This window comes from Typopeltis vanoorti, chromosome 8 (genome assembly GCF_054136105.1).
Source record: "Typopeltis vanoorti isolate ZY-2024b chromosome 8, IOZ_Tvanoo_1.0, whole genome shotgun sequence".
Taxonomy (NCBI): Eukaryota; Metazoa; Arthropoda; class Arachnida; order Uropygi; family Thelyphonidae; genus Typopeltis; species Typopeltis vanoorti.
The window spans coordinates 104,146,969-104,166,222 of NC_143556.1; the positions used below are offsets into that span (position 1 = coordinate 104,146,969).

The 19,254-nt window shown below is 37.0% G+C and overlaps 1 protein-coding gene across 1 annotated transcript in view; it reads left to right on the top strand.

Moving 5' to 3' along the window:
* Positions 1-19,254, top strand: part of LOC150104248 (carbonic anhydrase-related protein 10-like) — a 185,663-nt gene that overhangs the window by 85,006 nt on the left and 81,403 nt on the right. The window contains exon 2 of the mRNA XM_090396435.1: positions 7,832-7,879. Within this exon, the coding sequence (XP_090252561.1) occupies positions 7,832-7,879 (48 nt within the window). The remainder of the gene's footprint in view (positions 1-7,831; positions 7,880-19,254) is intronic.

A 19,254-nucleotide genomic window follows, 5' to 3' on the forward strand; every position in this document is an offset into this window, starting at 1 on the left:
CAGCAATAGCCAAGCCTCAGTTAGAACTTCACTGGCTACAGCATTGCCATCCGTTACCCTCCAAGGGTATTGGATTGGATTGAATGAATCAATCACCGCATCTCACGGTCGATTGATTCCTTCCATTATACTAGTTAATAAATAAATATAAATAAAAACTGGGAGATGGACTGAGTCATGTTGAGCTAAAAAGCTCTAGTCATGGCTGGGTTACGGCAATAGCCGAGCCTCAGTTAAAACTTCATTGGCTGCAGCATCGCCATTTGTTACCTTGGAAGTCCTGATTAGTAAGTAAAGGGTAAAATCTCAAAAAATCGGACGATCTCTAGGCCACTTCATAGTGGGCGAAAGACCGTCCATATCTCAGCGTTGGTTCCACTCAGTGACGGGCTCCCCGACCACTGAGCAGAACCGCTCAAATTCCGAGGAAAATAATTCACCTGCAAGAACCCCTCAGCGGGCCGTGCCGGAGAACACCTTCCCCGGAGACTCAAAGTGCTCCCTTAAGGCAAAAACCCTAAGGGAGCAAACTCAAAAACTCACACCCAGGATAACAGCAACAGCCGAACCTCAGTTTACTTCCTCGGTTCAGCATTGCTAATTGTTACCCTGGAAGTCCTGAAAAGGACTTTTGATTCTTCTCCCCACCATTATACTAGTTACTGTTTTTCCTTATTTATTTGATATACTCATATTTTGTTTAAAAATAGGTGTGTAAAATTATCTTCAGCAATAAAGCCTAATATTTTCTATATTTGATTAGCACAATATTATTGAAAATTATAAATAATTGTCTATATATTTTTATAAAAAGCATTACAGAATTTTAATTTATAAAAATAAACAGTCACAAGTTTGTAGAAAGATGGTTGGGTATTATGTGTGTGAAAATTAGTGAAGAGAATGGTGTATAGTGAAACATTGTCATGCAAGAGATGCCAGTTAGCAGACTCCCACAAGACAGGGCGTTGTCGTTCATTAGCAAGCCGGAGTTGTTTGAGAACCAAAATGATAATTATTTGCAAACTCAGTCCTGTTGCGTTGATTTATTGTTTGGCTCGTAAACAAAAATTTATCAGATTTTTTGTTTATTTCAGATGTTTATCATTTATCACAGTCTTCAATTTCCAGGCGTCATGTTATTTTAATATATTTATATTTTAGATCGTCACGCATTTCTTTCAAACGCCCCTTTCTATAGAAAGTGAAATGGACTCGCCGACTTCGAGTACAGAAGGGAGCTGTGATCGCTCGAGACTTCGATTTCTTCCAATAAGTTTTAACCCACTCCAAACATTTGCGTCAAATCCCGTAGGGAACGCATTCGCTATTGTAATAAGTAACATCTCAATTACTCCTCTTGATACATGCGATAATGCCAGGAAAGATTAAGGGATCCAGTAACCTCAGATAACACGGCAACATCAACAACGAGCGGGCGATGGGTAGGAAGTGGGGAGGGTTCTGTACGACGGGTTTTATGCGTTTATCTTAATTTTTAACTATCTTCGGTTGCATGTTTTAATTGTGTTAATAACGTCTCATTCCCGAGGATTGTGTCAGGATTAGTGTTTTCTTTTCATCCATTTCCAACATTAATCTTATGTAAGAAGAGATAAGCACACACAATTAACACATCGACCCGTGAATGCGGACATTAAGAGTGGCAGATAACCAGAGAAAGTTTAACGTTTCATCGATTTTTCGTGCCGATGCTAAGTACGGAGATGACCGTCCGCTGGTTCTACTGTGTGTGGTGCAGCGTTGGTTGCTCGAGTTTCGCAACCCTGCCTGACATACCAGAATTTCAGCAGAGAAAAGATCACACTTAATGGGATAGTCCTTGGAAGAATTCTACTCCAAATGAATGCTTTAAATGGCGAAGGTTAAACCGTCTGTGATAAGAGTACGTGCAGAATAGAAGAGTGACGTCATTATCAGGTTCTCGAGTTAAATTTGCAGAAAACTATTGTAATTATATTTTCCTTTTATTATACTTACGCCTGAATTAACAGTTTAATGTTTCTTTCTATAAAAACGGTTATTACTCTAGTTATAAATGCAGTTTTGTGAGAATTTGTACGCGCTATTTATAGCAACAAATATTACGAACCCGTGCATTCAATACGATAAAAAACGATCTCTTGGCTTCTTAAATTCAATATTTGGAAGAACTACTGCTACCAGCCGGTTATCTTAAATTCATAACTGTCAGGTTTAGGAATACTGACTGGTACACTCTGTTCTCCTTGCTTCATCTGTATCTCAGAGATGAATACTTCTATCTATCCATCCGGTGTCCAAATGTACAACGTTGTCTCTATCATCGGAGTATTTATTACTACTTCCAATTTATATATGAAAGAACTGTAAGCTACTTTGACTAAACTTTTTGTCCGTTGAGTATATGTCGCAATCCATCATTAATTATGTCTACTTTATGTGAGTTATAGCCCAAGAAAATCACTTTTCGTAAAGTTATGTTCTTTTTTTTTTTAATATAGTGAAATAGTTTTTTCGTTTTCAGTCCTATTTCTTAAAATCATACTTATTAATAAGTTTAAGTCGTTAGTGTTATTTAAAAGTATATGATGCGCCGACTTGTTTCGGGCAACTGGCTTCTTCAGGGTGGTGATTAAAAGTCAAAACTCAGATATAAACTGCTAAAACAGTAACAATTGAAACGAAGTTTCAGTGATTGTGGCACGCGTCTGCTGACTCTGGATAGTTTGGAGATGATCGAATCCCAGTAGGTAGAGAGATCTAATTAAAAAGTTAATAACTCATCACGAAGATGATCCTTTTTTCTAATTTCGAACTGCTGCTTGTCTGACCTATGTAACGTACGCCACAGGATCGTTGTATTTTGGGCAATTATTTTTCGACCGGTTTGGATTGGCTTGTAAACTACCCTGAAAATGACTTGAGTGACAAAGATTTTGTATGTGCTGAAACAGTCACTCTACTGAATGTTAAGATGCAGGGGGAGAAACAATAAATAGTATCCTCTAGAATATCTGTTAAGGACCAACTGGCAGAGAAGAGACTGAAATTCTTTTATTTTAGTGTACATTTAATGTTTAATATAGATTGTTCATATTTTTAAATATAACAGATTACTTCAAGATTATATTGTTCAAGACTCATCCTCCTGAGAGACATCGTTGTTGTGGAAATATCCCTGTGTGATATCCTTGCAAGTTTAGATAAAATATATTTTATAAATTTTATTACGATATTTTATAAATTTATTTACACCAACGTACCAATTAAGTGTTACTCTTATCTAAGAATTATTCTCACCAAGAGTCACAAGATTTTAAGCACTACATTCGGTCCAACTTTAAGTGGAATAATTTAAATGAAATAATTGGGATTCAGTCACCATGCTTTGTATACAGAAGTTTCCCTTCATGCTGAATCAAGAAATCCGCTCGCGTGGTTCCCTTAACAGAGGATTATTTAGATATCTGGCAGTCATTCAGATCTTTCACCATAACATACTGGAATTCGTTCCCAAATTTGTCTCCAAACTCAAAAAACAACAACAAAAAAAAAAAACCTGATGCATTCCACTCATCCGTGGTTCTTTGTTTTGATTATCACTCTTCTACTGGTTATTTTGAGTTTTGTTCTTAATCTAACGATTATTAAACTCAGGTATTTTATCAAAATTATAAGTCGTAGAAATTAAGTTCAAATATTGTTAAAATATATTATACAGGGTGTTCGGGATAAATTTGACAGTTTCGTAAGGAAAAAGAAAATCTTCTTTGTATCTATTAAATTTAATGAATTGACAAAAAAACATTACAGGCAGAGTTAATTACAATACTATCAACAAGATTTACTCAAAATAACCACCATTAGCATCGATCACAGCTTCAATTCTGCTTCGGAACCTCGAACAAGCTGATGCTACAGTCTCCCTGGGAAGGGCCGCAAAAACTGTTTTAATTTTATCCATTAACTGGGCTTTTGTATTACTGGAAGTGCGATTGGTGTCTTTTTCAACTGCGCCCCATACAAAATAATCCATGGGGTTAAGGTCTGGGGAGTTTGGAGGCCAAACATTTGGACTGGTGAAGTCGTAGAAATTTTCAGACAACCATTTTTGACTTTTCCCAGAGGTGTGGCAAGGGGCCGAATCCTGCTGCCATACATACGGCCTACCATTGGCTACCCTTGTTATCCAGGGCTTGACTACAGTTAGCAACTCCACGAACAAAGCCCGAATTCCAATGCCAGGGTTCTTCAACACCTGTTCCTGCAGATTTGCGAGGAATTCTGCTGTACGAACGCAATCAGATCGTCTGCTAGGGATCTTTCTTCTTGCTACATCCTCGTAGTCACCATTGCAAGTCTCTAGTTCATGCCTGATTGTTTTTACTGTATTCAGGGAGCATTGGGCAGCAGTCGTAATATCCTTATTTTGATGGCGGGCACGAATCATCATGATACAAGTTATTCTCTTCCATGATTCAGGTGGGTTCCAGCTATCCATCCTTTCTGACATCTTGTATATGAATGAAGAAGGGTCCAAACTTTTAAATGAAGAGAAGTGTGTGTTAATACACGTAACTTACGGAAAAATATAATTAATTATAAATATGTCAAATTTATCCCGAACACCCTGTATTTAAAAAAAAATAAACATTTCTTAAATTCTTTTTAATTTTTAAATATTTTTCTTATTTTATGAATTATCTGTAAAATGGAGAAAAATTAATACAAATACACCTGATATTTTTTCTTTAATGAGTATATAAAAAGTTTTTATTTGTAATTTTAGTAAACGTGTGGAAGTAATTATGAATCGATTGTGAGATGCGGTGATTAATACCCTTGGATGGTAATGGATGGCAATGCTGTACCAATGAAGTTTAACTGAGGTTCGGCTATTGCTGTTACCCTCTTGCCATGATCAGAGCCTTAATAGCTCAATAACACCTTATCCCTACACAGTCCTCAACAGATAACGGGGAAGATGAAAAGCATTCTTGCTTCGCCTCTTTAAGCCAGTCCTTATAAGGACTATAATTTTAGTAAACCTTTTCTGCACTGGAACTACAGTGTGGAATCACCAAAATAATTCGAAGTGCATTTATCGATTTCGTTAGATCGGCTGGGTTTGCAATGATTAGCTAGTTTCTTGGAAGCCCCTCCTCCCGATTAGTGCTAGCGATTGTTTAGTTAACTGTCGCATCATAGAGACAACACCGTTATCGCGAAGAGAAAAAAACAAATACTTGAAGGAATATTCTTGATAAACTGCTCGCATTACTTACTATTGTAAAGTTCTTCTGTATCTCTTAAAGCATTAGAAGTTTGATATAAGAGTAAACATCAGCTTACACATAGAAATTATAAACACTGAAGGTTAAGGGATTTTTAATTATTTAACTCTTGCTTCACATGCCCACTTTTCTATTCTGTGCGATATTTTAAGCGAACAAAAATCCATTCTTGTAACGACTAATAATTTTCATCCAGATACGAAGGATACTAAATAGTCAAAGAGAGCACTTTTATTTCGTGTTTGTCTTGCATGTGCTACAGACAGGGACGTCACTTTTGTTTGCTCTGATAAATGCCATTTTTCACCAATCCTGTAGATCTGTCGTTGACTGCGCGTTCACGACACGAGCGGAAATTCCTCCAGTGAGGGTTACACCCCCGACCAGTGTGTCATTTCCCCATCAAATCAAGTCGCCGTGACACTGATCTCTTTTTATAGTATCAGATCTCATTAGGTCTTGTGTAATGCTTCTACAACACTTATAGGTTACTCAGGCTTTATCCAGACAAACAAACCGCGTTTTTTTTTTTTTTTTTTTTTTTTTTTTTGCAGGACAGTTTTTTGTGTGGGAACGTACCGCCCCAATGGATCTTAGAAGAGCAAATCGCCGGTTTAAATTAAACTGGCAGTTGAAAGAGAAACCAATTAGCAATTCGATAGTTTTGTTAGCAAAGAACTGCTGCTTTTAATATTAAAAGAAAAAAAATGATTGGACATGTTTATTCGAATTAATTGAAATTGCAACAATTCCTTTTTTCTTTCTTTTAAGAACTGTTCCCACTTTTCCATTGTCATCACCATATTTATAGCAATTACAAAGATTGCTATTAAAAAGTATCTATTTGTTATAACTTAATTTATAGTTTTTTGGTCATTTCTAGACGCATATTTCTTTAATTAGGACTCGTTCAATTCATTCACAAATACCAAATACTATGCTATACCAAGTTTTTTTAATTAAACATTGTGGTATAGTAATTATCAGAAATTCACAATTTTGTGGAAGCTGCCCAAACATTCAAGCTACTTTCCTAAACACACCAATTTTTGGGTCCTAGTTAACATTTGGAAGCCTTTTACATGTTTTTCCATGGATAAGCCCCAAGTCATCTAAGTTTCCCGCTTCGACCACCTAAACATGTTTTTAATGACTGCTCAGTTGACTAGACTGCATCATCAGATATCTAGCATTCTCTGCAGACTGACACACGTGGTATGCTGTTACCTTCAGATACATTGCTGGTACTTCGACATGAATACTACTTCTTGATGAAGTCGAGGTTCATGCAAAGAGAACGATGGCAGCTGGACTCATTACTTCCTTGTGCGCAATTAGAGTAAATATTGTGGACCACCGCATACAGTTGAGGATTTCAACTATTTACGCATCACGTTAACGAAAACGTTTGTATGATGACATGTTTTCCCCCATACAGCAAACTCAAAGTGCCGAATCCCATCGCAGTTTTTCTGTGTTAGTATCAGAATTAATTCAGCTTTCAACAGTTTGCTTCAACGACTTCAATTTCTTTCTCTGCTTCTTTAGCAAGCAATTAGTACGTTATTTTAATGTGAATCCCACTTGTGAAAGATCGCAAACCTCTAGTGAATTTTGGTTCCATTGATCGATTAAGGGATTAGATATTATAAGAACAGTCTTCTAGAGATAAAGTAATTCACGCTACAAACAGCGTCGGTTACACACAAGCCGAGGAAATTTATGACGTGCCTTTCAAAGGGAGAAGCAGATTTAAACGCGACATTGTGTGCCTATTAGTGTAGTCATAATCCAGGCCAACGTATTACTTCTTTAATTCTTTCAAGAAATGTATATGAAACTAAGTTTTGATAATGTTTCTGCGAATACAACAGTCTGCAATGGGACTTGGTATTGTATTACTTATGACATGAACTCTACCTAGGAGCCCGTATGTTCGCTTATTTTGCCTATTTTCACTTGCTTGACAGTTGTCTCGAAATGTATTTTTGCGTAAGTATATAATAGATTCTCAGTGAACCACCTTCAGACCTCCTTATAATACCGTAAATTTACAATATTTCTTTGAGATTTATATACGGAGGGGGGGGGGGGGTCCGTAAGTTCTTTAATATCGTTAGAACGATATTAAAGCAACTGATATAACCACAAAGATCATACTAGAACAAAGTTTTGAAGTAACTTATGTTCTTATATCCTCGTATGTTCTTTCTTGTGGTTATATCAGTTGCATTAATATCATTTTTGTTCCAGGTGTTTTCAGAATTTTCCCCCAAATTTTTCCCCAAATATTCCCCCGTAATATTTGGTCCAGCTGTGAATGGAATTTCCTATTATGATTAATATCTGAATATAGGTAATCGAAAATGCAATTATGAACAACTACAGACTTGAAACTGCAGTATCTAAAAAATGCGTTGCCTGCGCGATATATTTGAACAAATCAAAATTTCAGGAGTGTTTGAAAAGATTTTTTTGTTGTTATAATTTCGTTTTTATTAGTTTTAGTTTCTCACCACTGTTTTATATTTCAGGTATCGAAGCCAGCTGGGAAGAGTGGTGGACTTACGATGGAATATCAGGTGAGTTGCTTTCTGTGTGTATCATAAATTTTTACGTGGCTCCAGCCAACAGCTGGTCATCCATTACTAATAACATTGAGATTAAAATAATTTTTTCATTGTATTCGCTTCGAAAGGTTTAAAAATAGCTCAAATTATTAATGGCATTCACAGACAGGAAACTCTAAGAAAAAGATCTATTATATAAATATTCTCTTTCCGCAGGAACCGGATAGTGCTGTTAACTTCCGTTGATTCAATTAATTGCTAAATTGAAGCTGACGCATGTAAAAACTGAATAAAATTCTCAAATTAAGATTAATGGGACTCCACGGTAAAGATACCGTAGCGTTACTGGTAGGGGTTCGTTGTGTGTAATAATAGCTGCTATACACCGAGCACGTTCTCCAACACCGCGTTGCTCTATTCGGGTGTAATTTTGTCTGCAATGTCTTAAATGAAATGCAAATTGCTGTACATTAGAGACAAAAGAAGGGGAACGAAAATGAAGAGAATACGCTCCTATATGCTGGATGGCAGACAATATTCATTATATGGCCGAAATCTAGATTACTAACGCGAGGTAATGGTTTAGTTTACAGCGAGTTCTGTTGAAATTGTTTTGGGGGGATGATGAATAATATACACCTCAAGTGAAATTAAGATTTGTTCTATTCTTTAATAGACAAGCAACTGTCTACCTTTCGGTTTCAATTTAAAAGCATAATATAGAAGGAAAGGGATTAGACTTCGATTTATAATACGAGCAAATAAATTTTGATTGAACAAAAGTTAGCTCCGTTCATTTTTCGGTTAGCTAAAAATCGTTAGGATAAAATATCGAAATTATTAATTTTTGTAGTTTTTATATTAAGTATAAGCTGGTCGTTAGATTTTTAAACTAATTTGTACATGGAAGTGCATTTAACTAATACAAATGAATTCCGACTTGGGTCTCATGAAGTGAAACCACTGTGGAATACATCAATCATCAGATGAAGTGGCATAAATTGTCAGAGACGGCGCGAAAACCTAATTATAACAACGTGGTTTGCTTTCAGTATTATCGTTTGAACGACCCAATTACCCATTTCAAATAGGCAAACAGCAAAAGAAATGTTCTATATTTAGAATTGTAATTTTATCTCATTCCATTTTTGCTAATTGAATCTTAAGTTTAGAAACGAATCAACTCGACACTTTCCTTTTATTTTCGAGATAACCTTATAAGGAAAATAGGAGACTACCTCCTTATCGGGGAAAAAAAAAATCTCGCCAGCTGCCAGGACATTTTGCGTGCATTGCCATGATAGATATCGTAATTCCCCTGATCTCGAATATTTCCGTCATGTCTGGCAGCAATGATCTAGGTTCGACCTTCCAAAACTGAGTCAATAAACTAAAGACAAAAATGGATTTTTTTTTAGTTCTATGCAAAACGGGAAGATTTTAACAGCTTGAATAAAAACACAATGGTTTAAAGAATAAAGTGCATTCCTTCGTATATACGGAGAACCGAAGAAAAGGGAGTCGCGAGGGGGGGGGGGGAAGAAGAGGGTGGACTGGATAAACACGACGAATGTCAAGTGGACTCGGAGAAGTAAAAAAGCTGTGGCGTGTTCACGGTTACTCGTATTTGGTTGCCACTGACCCCCGGAAACTAAAAACGCAGCTTCTCTGGTTACTGAGAATTTTTATTGCTTTTTCTCGAAGCTCCGAAGACTGCATCGTCAGCCGCCGAATTACGTGTCAGTGCCCAGTTCGACTCGTTCCACCTGCCCGTGACAGCCGTAATTCAATTCACGATAGCGCGATCGCTTCTGTCGGAGAAGATCGACAGATCGCATTTCGCAAACCGGCACGTGGAACTTGGGAAAGCGCGCTGTGGCCGAGGGTAGTGGATGGCCCAAGGGAAGGTGTGTGCCCCGTGCCGTAATCCCGTAGTGACAGTGAGGTATCGCGCCCAACAGCTAATTGTGTTTGTACGTTCTTTTTTTTTTTTTATTGACGTTTTTTTTTTTTTTTCCCGTCCATACATAGAAGAGGATGGGGGTGTTTGCGGGAGGGGTGGAAAACAGAGGTTTCACGTGGCGTTCTTTGTGTAAAGGACTCAAGTCGATCATATTTCTCCTTCACACAGTAGTATGGAATTGTCAAAAAATATTTTTCTTTGAAATATAGTTTTTTTTTTTTTTCACTACTTCCAACATTTCGTTTTCTCCGTTTATAAATCACTTCTGGATATTTGGAGAGCGTGCCCGGAGTGTGCACAGAATGAAAGGAAGCCGAAATGGTGCTGATAGTGCAATAGCTGCTGATGGCTATTGCGTGATACAGTAGATGGTGCAAATAGAGGAGTACAGACGTGAGTTATAAGTTTTGAACACTTCTAAGAAGTCTCACGAGCAGCATACTGAATATCTCAGTCCCTTTAGTGAATCTCTTCCTCGTTTAGGAATTCACGTCAACTGATTTAATTGTAGAAGTAGTCTTAAAACTGTGACAGTAATGCTTATCATTGATGTACTTTTTTATTATCATTTAAAGATGTCAAGATTATTCTGTAGCTAAAAAATAATAAAAAATAAAGGAAGTATTATTTGAAATTTAATTTTTTAGGTTTAATTTAAACAACTTTAAAATTACTAAATAACATTGAAAATTCCAAAACAAGAAAAATATAAAAAGTATAACTAAATAATAATATAATTCGAGGTCAGCCCAATCAGGGCCAGCAAACTGCTCATAAATTTTACCCACAATGTAACCGCAACAGATAGCGAGGAATATGAAAAGCATCTTGCTTCACTCCTAAAGTCATAAATGTCAATTGCCCCCCCCCCCCCCAAAAGGTCTGGTTACCCGTGTGATGACCGGGATAAGAATAGCCCCAATGTAGCTCATGCATGTCGTACGAGGCGACTAAAATGGGTACCCTGGGAGGATAATAGATGGCAGTCCTGTAGCCAATGAAGTTCTGAGGCTCGGCTATTGCTATTACCCTCCTGCCATGATCAGAGCTTTATTTATATAGCTCAATAACACCTTATCCGTACACTGTCTCCTATACAGATAACGGGGAAGATGAAAAGCATTGTTGCTTCGCCCCTTTAAGCCTTCTTATAAGGATAATATATTAAAAAAAAAATTGTGTTCTAAATGTCTGGATTGGTAGAATGGTAATATCTTTAATAGGTTATCTATTTGTTTATTGATTGAGAAGACTGCTTGCAAAAACGTCTGGGTGGATTACTCGTTATACGAGCGATTATTCAAAGTGATCACTACCAAGCTAGTAACTGCTTTTTTTTCACCCCGAGTATACGTTCCAAATATCCTCTTGGACTAATTATTTTCAATGCATCTAATTGCAGTCATGACAATCATGACTCATAATCCCTCTAGATGCTGTTCAATAACTGATTTTATGCCACATGAAACGAATTCCACAGCAAGATTATATGTAATACATTATCTTGAAGACATTTATGAAAGCAAGATATTGCTTCCCAAGAATATATCTTTCCCTTAATGTGATGATACTGTTGAATTAGACAAATTGTCTAGCGTGTCAACGTTCATCTGCTACTATGTATAATGTTCTGAAGCTTCAACTGATTCGACTATCTTCCATGTCTTAGCAGATTCTTCCATGATATTGTTCAACCAGAACACGTATGATCAACTTTTCATCTGTTCCTGTTGCTATGCTATAATGATTATTACTTTAAAAATGGAAACTTGGTGGCAACAGTGGATACGACCGTTTTCTTCAGGCCTCTGCAGTAGAAATGACCTGATCGTCATCCAGCCTTAGTTCAGTCAGCTGCGAATGCCTCAACCTGTTTGCAGACGCATTGTTAGCATGCGATACAAAACTGGTTCCTGATCGGTAATATTTATCTATCGTCTTATTTGGTTTGATTTTACAAGTGGAATTTATCTACGTATTATATATTACATGCCGGCCTGGTTGGCCGAGTGGTTAGCGTATCCGCTCTCCAGCCAAAAGGCTGCGGGTTCGAATCCTGCCGTGGGCCTGGATGTTTGTGATTGTCTATGGAAATACTAGTGGTGATGGTGACCATTAGATGGCGTTGGTGTGGATGATGAAGGTAGTTGCGGTTCTCTGTGGATGAGTGGAGATGGAGAGCTGTAGAGTAGGCGTCCTTCCTCTGAGTCTTTGGACTCCTTGGGGGTGTCACGTAATAATAATAATAATATATTGCAGTTAATATGCTGTGGTGTGCTTAAAAGAATTGGATTACAATTCCCTCTTAATCATTCATTTCTATAGACCACTGCTGTCCAACTGGCGGCCAGCAAATGATTTAATTTCTGATTTTTCTTCGCTATTTTTCAGTTTTTCTGCGGTTCCTAATTCGTATCAACCAACGGATCATGATTATAGGCCAATAATTTTACGTTTTTATTTATTTATTATTATTTTTTTTAATTTTTTACTTCATTGTGCATACTTTCATCTGTATTCTCGTTGTAACTGACCTCTTGATTGCAAGTTTCTACATTCTGTATGTTGCAAATGCTCTGTACGATACGCTCTTATTATAATTACTTTACACAAAATTCAATACGAATAAAATAGAACAAGAACGTTGTTTTCATTAATAAATTCAGGATTTTTCATTAAAAGTGATATTAAAAACTAGCGTGTTTTCATTTATGTAGAAACTCTGACAACCAACTGCCACCTGGCGTGAGTCCCCAGAACCTGCTTTTTTGTGTGTATCCGATATTGAGCGGCGAAGTGAACATACAACTTTTAGTAGTTTAATCGTCTAGTCCTATCAATTTATTTTTTTGGAAATTTAAATTTCAATTGTTCAAATATTAAGAGTTTAAAGGTTTAAGAAATTAAGCGGGATATCTTTATATTTACATCTTATATATGGCCGTCATCTGTTCCGAAATCTTTGACCCACGGCTCTATGCATGGAGAGCACTGCTATCGACCATAAGGTTAAATCTCGGAAAGCCTGGCGTGGATTCGAATTCCTGAACGATTCTCCGTATCTTTTTCTTGGACTATTCAAGGGTTGAGGAGGTTAAGTTGTGATCAGGACGATCTAATCTCTGTCTAGTCTAATTTGCGGCTTTGGTATTAGGCCTCGATGAACAATTGTGATGAGAAAGCAAAACATTAATTGCGAAGGTGTCACAATGAGAATTGAAAACGGAACGCAAGTATTCCTACCTATTAGTCTTTCGTGGTGTTTAGATTTACAGCACAATAGGTGTTCGTAGTCTAAAAGATTTGGCGTAACTGTTTTCACCAACAACGTGTGTTAGCATGATCTTTACAACGATCGTATAGAAAATGTTTCGGCTTATTCTTTGTATCCTATACACTAGCGTAAGCAAACAAAGTTTGTGAGGTCTTAGCTCTGCTTGGAATGAAGTCCATGGGCAAGGTGCATCAGGCCGTGCAACGAGTCACGTGTTTTGTAGCCGGTATAAATTGGAGGAACATGATGCTCCCTGCGTCCGGCTGCGAGAAGGTGGAATGACCGAGTTTAAAAAATGCGATGGAATGCAGGCCTCTTTTGGCAAATTGGGCTATCCCAGGTCAAAATCAGGGATACTGAGATGGAAGCGCAGAGAGTCAACTGCAAGTGTTATCCGCAGTGAAGGACCCACCACCGCACTCGCCTAACGTGACCGTAGGGTGTTACGAAGAATAACATGTGTAAACCTCCATTCGTCGGCCGAAATTGAATGCGTTTTGAGCATCTGCACAAAAACATGCAGAACGACGCACATAACGTGGATTTTCATGTAGGACCACAATACTCGAGTCCCAAATTATCCGAACCAACATGGTGGGTCGTCTTGAATTTTGCAACGTGGAAGCTGTGTCGTGGAGCGACGAATTACGCTGTGCTCTGCTGCGCAATTGGATGGTGTGGGTTTGGCAGATGCCCAATGAACATCTCTTGCCAGAGTGCGCAACCGCAACTATGAAATTCGGAAATGGCGGTGATGTATGGTCCCAGTTTGACCTTTGACCTCTGTTTGTGGAGTTACAAACATTAAGCTCGGAGAGGTATCTAAATATTCTGGATAGCGCAACGCTTCCTACTTTGTGGCATTTCTACAGAATCGACTATTGTCTCTTTCAGCAAGACAGTTAAAGCAAAGTAGGAGATACTGGAGTCTAGTAATTGAAGGTACTGGAGGAAATATCGAAGACAAGGAATAGAGCTGAGCTATTACGTAAGAAGAAGAACTGGGGAACAAGTGAATGACAATCACATGCAATCCTGAATAGCTGAGAACAACTAATTGAATCATCCTGTGTATAATATTTGTCATAAGGCTGCTGTTGTAACTGCATGGCTTGTGGATATGACGTCATCACAGCGCCTGACTTGATTTCAACTCCATTAAACATCTATAGGATGAATTGCAGAGTCGGGTGAGGTCAAGGGACGCCCGCCCCACAGCAGTCCAGGACCTCATTACATGCCTACAGGAAGAATGGTTCAAAATTCTTATCGATCGCTATCACACGCTTGTGGAACGTATGGCCCATGGGATTGCTGCAGTCATCGCAGAGAAAAGAGATCCATTTTATTAAAGTGTGCGCCGTGGCTGTTTGTTCCTCACACTGTTGTCCGTTGACTTCTTTCCAAGCTGCGTACTCTTCGCCATCTAGCTGTGGTCGAACTACTGCAGGGAATCCCTTAGCTAGACCCAAAAGGACAATGAAATTAATACAAAGATTATACTTTCTATATACAAGTAGAAAAATGGTGTATTATCATATATTTAAATATTTCGTAATAAAGATGGTTAAAGAAAGTTTTATTCAATGTTTTAAATAAGTAAATTAGAATAAATAATAAATTATATCAAGTTTAAGCAAAGAAAGTGTGGCTCATCAGTTGATAGCAAAACATACGTCAAGAGATATTGGAGTCTAGTAATTGGAGGAAATACCGAAGACAGGGAATAGAGCTGAGCTATTACGTAAGAACAAGAACTGGGGAACAAGTGAATGACAATCGCATGCAATCCTGAATAGCTGAGAACAACGAATTGAATCATCCTGTTATAATACATTGGTTATGTAGGTGAAATCATTCTCACTTTTTTTTTTCAAAATTATTTTGTTAAAAAATTAACATATTCCTGTTTATTATTTAGTATAAAAAAGTGGGAATCGCCTTTGATTTCCACTTTTTTTGTATTGATGTCATATTTTAAGAATTATGAATTACATAAAGAAAAAATGAGTCTTCAGAAAACTTTTAATAAAAGCGAATACGGGTATGGCGATCGGCCCAGCGCAACTAAAAAAAAAAAAAAAAAAACCAACAGAAATCGGGGGTCCAATTATCTACTTGAGATAGCCTTGTCCATCCATGAGCACAATGTTAGCATTACGTTCTCCACCTAAGCAAAACATCGCAGCAGCAGAAAGGACTTCAAAGGTCACGTGTAAGATAAACGGTCCCCTCCAGATAAAACAACCGTAGGTGCGAAAGGAATCAAAGGTCAATAATGTGACTAAAGACTAGTAGCCCATGGTTATGACCAGAAGCCAAAATGGTCAAGAGAAAACATTCACGAAGCTCTCTAGGTTGACGGAAGACTAACAAGGTTAGAATCGCCAGAGACGTACTAAAAGCTACGTGATCGAGTGGAATAGATTCACTTCGGTGTGGGATGCAGCCTTTGAATCGATAGACCGACTGCTGTATTCAAATACGGTCTGACATGTACTGAATACTAAAGGCTGCATATAATTATCTTAGTCAGTATAAACAAATTTTTTTAAAAATGTAAGAAGTGTTTATATACTAGGACAAATGCATCAATCTGTATATATATCTGAGAAAGTTTTTGAACGGATCTCATAGCGAGATCGCATCTCGGTTCATGGATGTCAGAAAGGCTTCTATCCACTACGCCGGTGAGGCCCCATTCGCCTTGTACACGACAAAGCATTGTTATCTATTCAGGCAATATTATGCCTTTTGTAGTTTGATATTTCAATATTTTTACGTTTAGTATTTCTTTTAATTTTTCTTTCCAGTTTCAGTAGAAGATAATTTTATGAATATTTTTTGTTTTATAGCGTTTTGAAACTTAGGCTTTCGTGTATAATACAATATCATTTTAGCAGTCCTCTGTAATATTCGACAAAGTTAATATATTACAGTTATCTTTCTCTTGAACATGTTTGCTATATTAAAATAACGCTGGAAAAATTTCTTCAGTTAAATACGTTAGTTGTCTACTGCTCGTTTCTCGGCAATAAATATCTCCGAGGCACATTACGCCAACTCCTTCACTTTTTCGCTATTTTCAAATAGTTATTTTGAGGAAATAAAAGCTGTCAATATATTTTTTTATTCTCCGAGATAAATTACTGACTGCGAAAAACGGGTGCGTTCTATGGGACAAACAGGAGGTTCAAATTTTGTCTGTTTTGAATCACAAAATATTAGATTTTTCTAAAAACAAAATATAGTGTAGAATGCAAAACAGTGAGTCTGGGTCAGTTATTTACATGTTCTTAAGATAAGCGAAGTAAAACTAAGTCAGGTGTTATGTTGCTATTAACTCACTATTCATGTTGCATTTATTTATAAATTGAAGGACGTTTCATAATTTAATTCTTCCTTTTTTTTTTTCCTGCTTAACGAAACCATTCGTTGAGGTAAAAAAAAAAAAAAAAAGGATAAGCGCGTATCTCAAAAGTTTGAAAATTTATTTTTCACTCCTAAATGTCATAAAATAAAGGTAGTAAGCACTCTTACTAATGTTAGAATGTCGTTCTTATCCCTTCATTCCCATCAGGCGTACTCGCACATCCCGAGTGTGTGCGAAGCGGAGGTGGGTGGGATGCTTCTTCCTCCGGTTGAAGCACACTTATGATGCGTGCGCTTTGTGATATAATAAAAATCAGAAATTAATGTAAATTAAGCAGTTTAAGTTATCTTGTAAGAGAAAGTAAAATTGAATTATCTTTTAAAAAAAATTGAATCCAACAAACTATGACGAAACATTTTTATTAAAAATGTTTCGCAATCGTTTCGTGAGAAATCGGAACTGGAAGTGTAAAATTGAGTTTTTATTTCTAAAAGAAACTGTGAAACATGAATCTGATTCTACGGGAAACACTAACCACCCTCCCCTCCATTTCCCCCCCTCCGCAGCTACTCCGCATACTCTTGTTTAAATGTCCATTCGTAGAATGTGTGCCCGCGTGACGGAGATCGAGAATCGGAGCCAAAAATATTCTGTAGGAAGAAATTTATCATCCACTGACGCAATTGAAAGCGTTGAGGAAAGGAGAGAAAAAAAAATAAATAAAATCGTATGTTTCTACGGTGCACCTCACCGAGCAGAATGAACCATCTCGGTCGGTCCTTTTCACAGTGCAATAATTTGTGGGTGAGGTAGGGAACATTGCATTCCGGAAAAAAGAAATTTCTCGTAGCTTAAATCCGCCCGTTACAGACTTTAAGGGATCATTATCTATTGTTATGGGCAGCAGTAATTCCAGTTCTTTCTTCTTTCTTTTCCCCCATCATCCTTTCTGTGTTGCTGCAGTGTTTTATTCTCGATGGCCACAACAAATCAGTTTTTCCATCCGCTTGGAAATAGAAGGGAGAAAGAAAAAAAAAATAGAAAACGAATCGATTGATTTACTTCCTGCGCTGTAGTTTATCCATACGGCGGCTCTACGGGGTTCACATAGCATGTCGAATGACGGCCGACTTTGATAGTGGGCCGTTTTCTAAAATATTGCACGTGACGTATACATGACTTTATTGGAACCATTTCTCGGATTTTCAGGCTTCTTTAAATTGATTTCGCCGCTGGTTTCAAGAATCAGGTGTCTGTAATTCAACGTTTCGCGTAATCTTCTACGATGAGGTGCTCGGTGATGAAACAAGCTTTTAGGTTGTTAAGCCTTTTGGATGGTTTAACACACAACACGAAGCAAATCCATTTCGGGGAAAATATATGATTTTAACGAGCGGCCATCATTTTGGCTGAAAAATATTTGGCCAAATGTCTTCGAGGCGTTTCAGAACACTTAAATATCTTAACTGACTCCGCTACTTCTATAAAGAGTAGTCAGAGAAGTCAGTTTTAGCGTATTGAATAATAAAAAAAAAATCTTTTGGTCTTCAAATATTTATGACGCAGCTGTGAGAATGATAATGTCCTTTGACTGTCAAGACCTGGATTGCAATTGGCATTGCTACTCAAAATAAATAAATAAATGAATAAAATAAAATAAAAATACAAGTTTTTAGATTGAAGTTGCTAACTCCTTATATTCGTTGGTTTTATATATTGTAAATAAAATATTAATCTCCCATAGTATACACAATACAACAAGTAACAAATGTCTGCAATTGGCAATTTCAGTCTTGACGTTCACAACGTGCAACAATAACTTCCGACTGAATGTGTCAATTCCTGATTTTTTTTTTCTTATTAGCTTTTCCCCTTGTTTTTTTTTTTTTCTTGTTTACATTTTTTATTTCAGAAAGTACAATGCGATTGAGATAATCAAAGCTTGACTGTTCATTGATTTATTATAACCAGTCCAATGACAAATTATTTCATTGTTGGAATGACGCATGCGTTTTGAAGGTTACTTTTAATTAATACGATACAAATATGCTATGAGGTGCATGTATTGTTGTTTGCTACACACGACACCAGCCTGTTTATTTTGCAGAAGAAAAAAGACTCGCTTTTCCTATTAACTTATTTTCTTGGAACTGTCCATGTACAACAGTAACTGTAGTGTCATACTACAGTAATAGAACTTTATCGTTTGTTCTGTTACTGTGTAATATAGTAATAATACTACTGAAGTAAATAGCTTAATTTTGAATAGGATTTGTCATAGCTGTTAATTTTCACCGAAATCGAAGCCGTTTGACAGGAGTATGCGCATAACAATCCTAATAGAAAGTATATTCTGGCTTTTGGTTGTCTGTGTAACGTGATTTACTAGTTCCAGAATTCAAATATTCCCTGATTCTCAAATATTAAGCTGGTTCTGAAGTTCACGCAAGAAAGTAACTACCTCCCCCCCCTTTTTTTTTTTTTTGAAACTCTGCTCTTGAATTTTCTGAATACTCGCAGTATGTCATATGATATAATAATTACGGTTTAGGAATACAAGACAGCTGCAAATTGTCTACCGTACTGTCTCACCTTAAGTCTTCAAATCTTTGGTGGTCTTACACTCACGTAAGTCTTGAGTTTTCAAAAAAAGTCTCGATTTTCAAACGTTCTAGCAAGGTCAGCAAATACTGTTGATGCCATAACAAGCTCTACATCGCACGGATATCTATACAAACTTAATCGTACTAATTAACAGGTCATTCCATGAAATATTG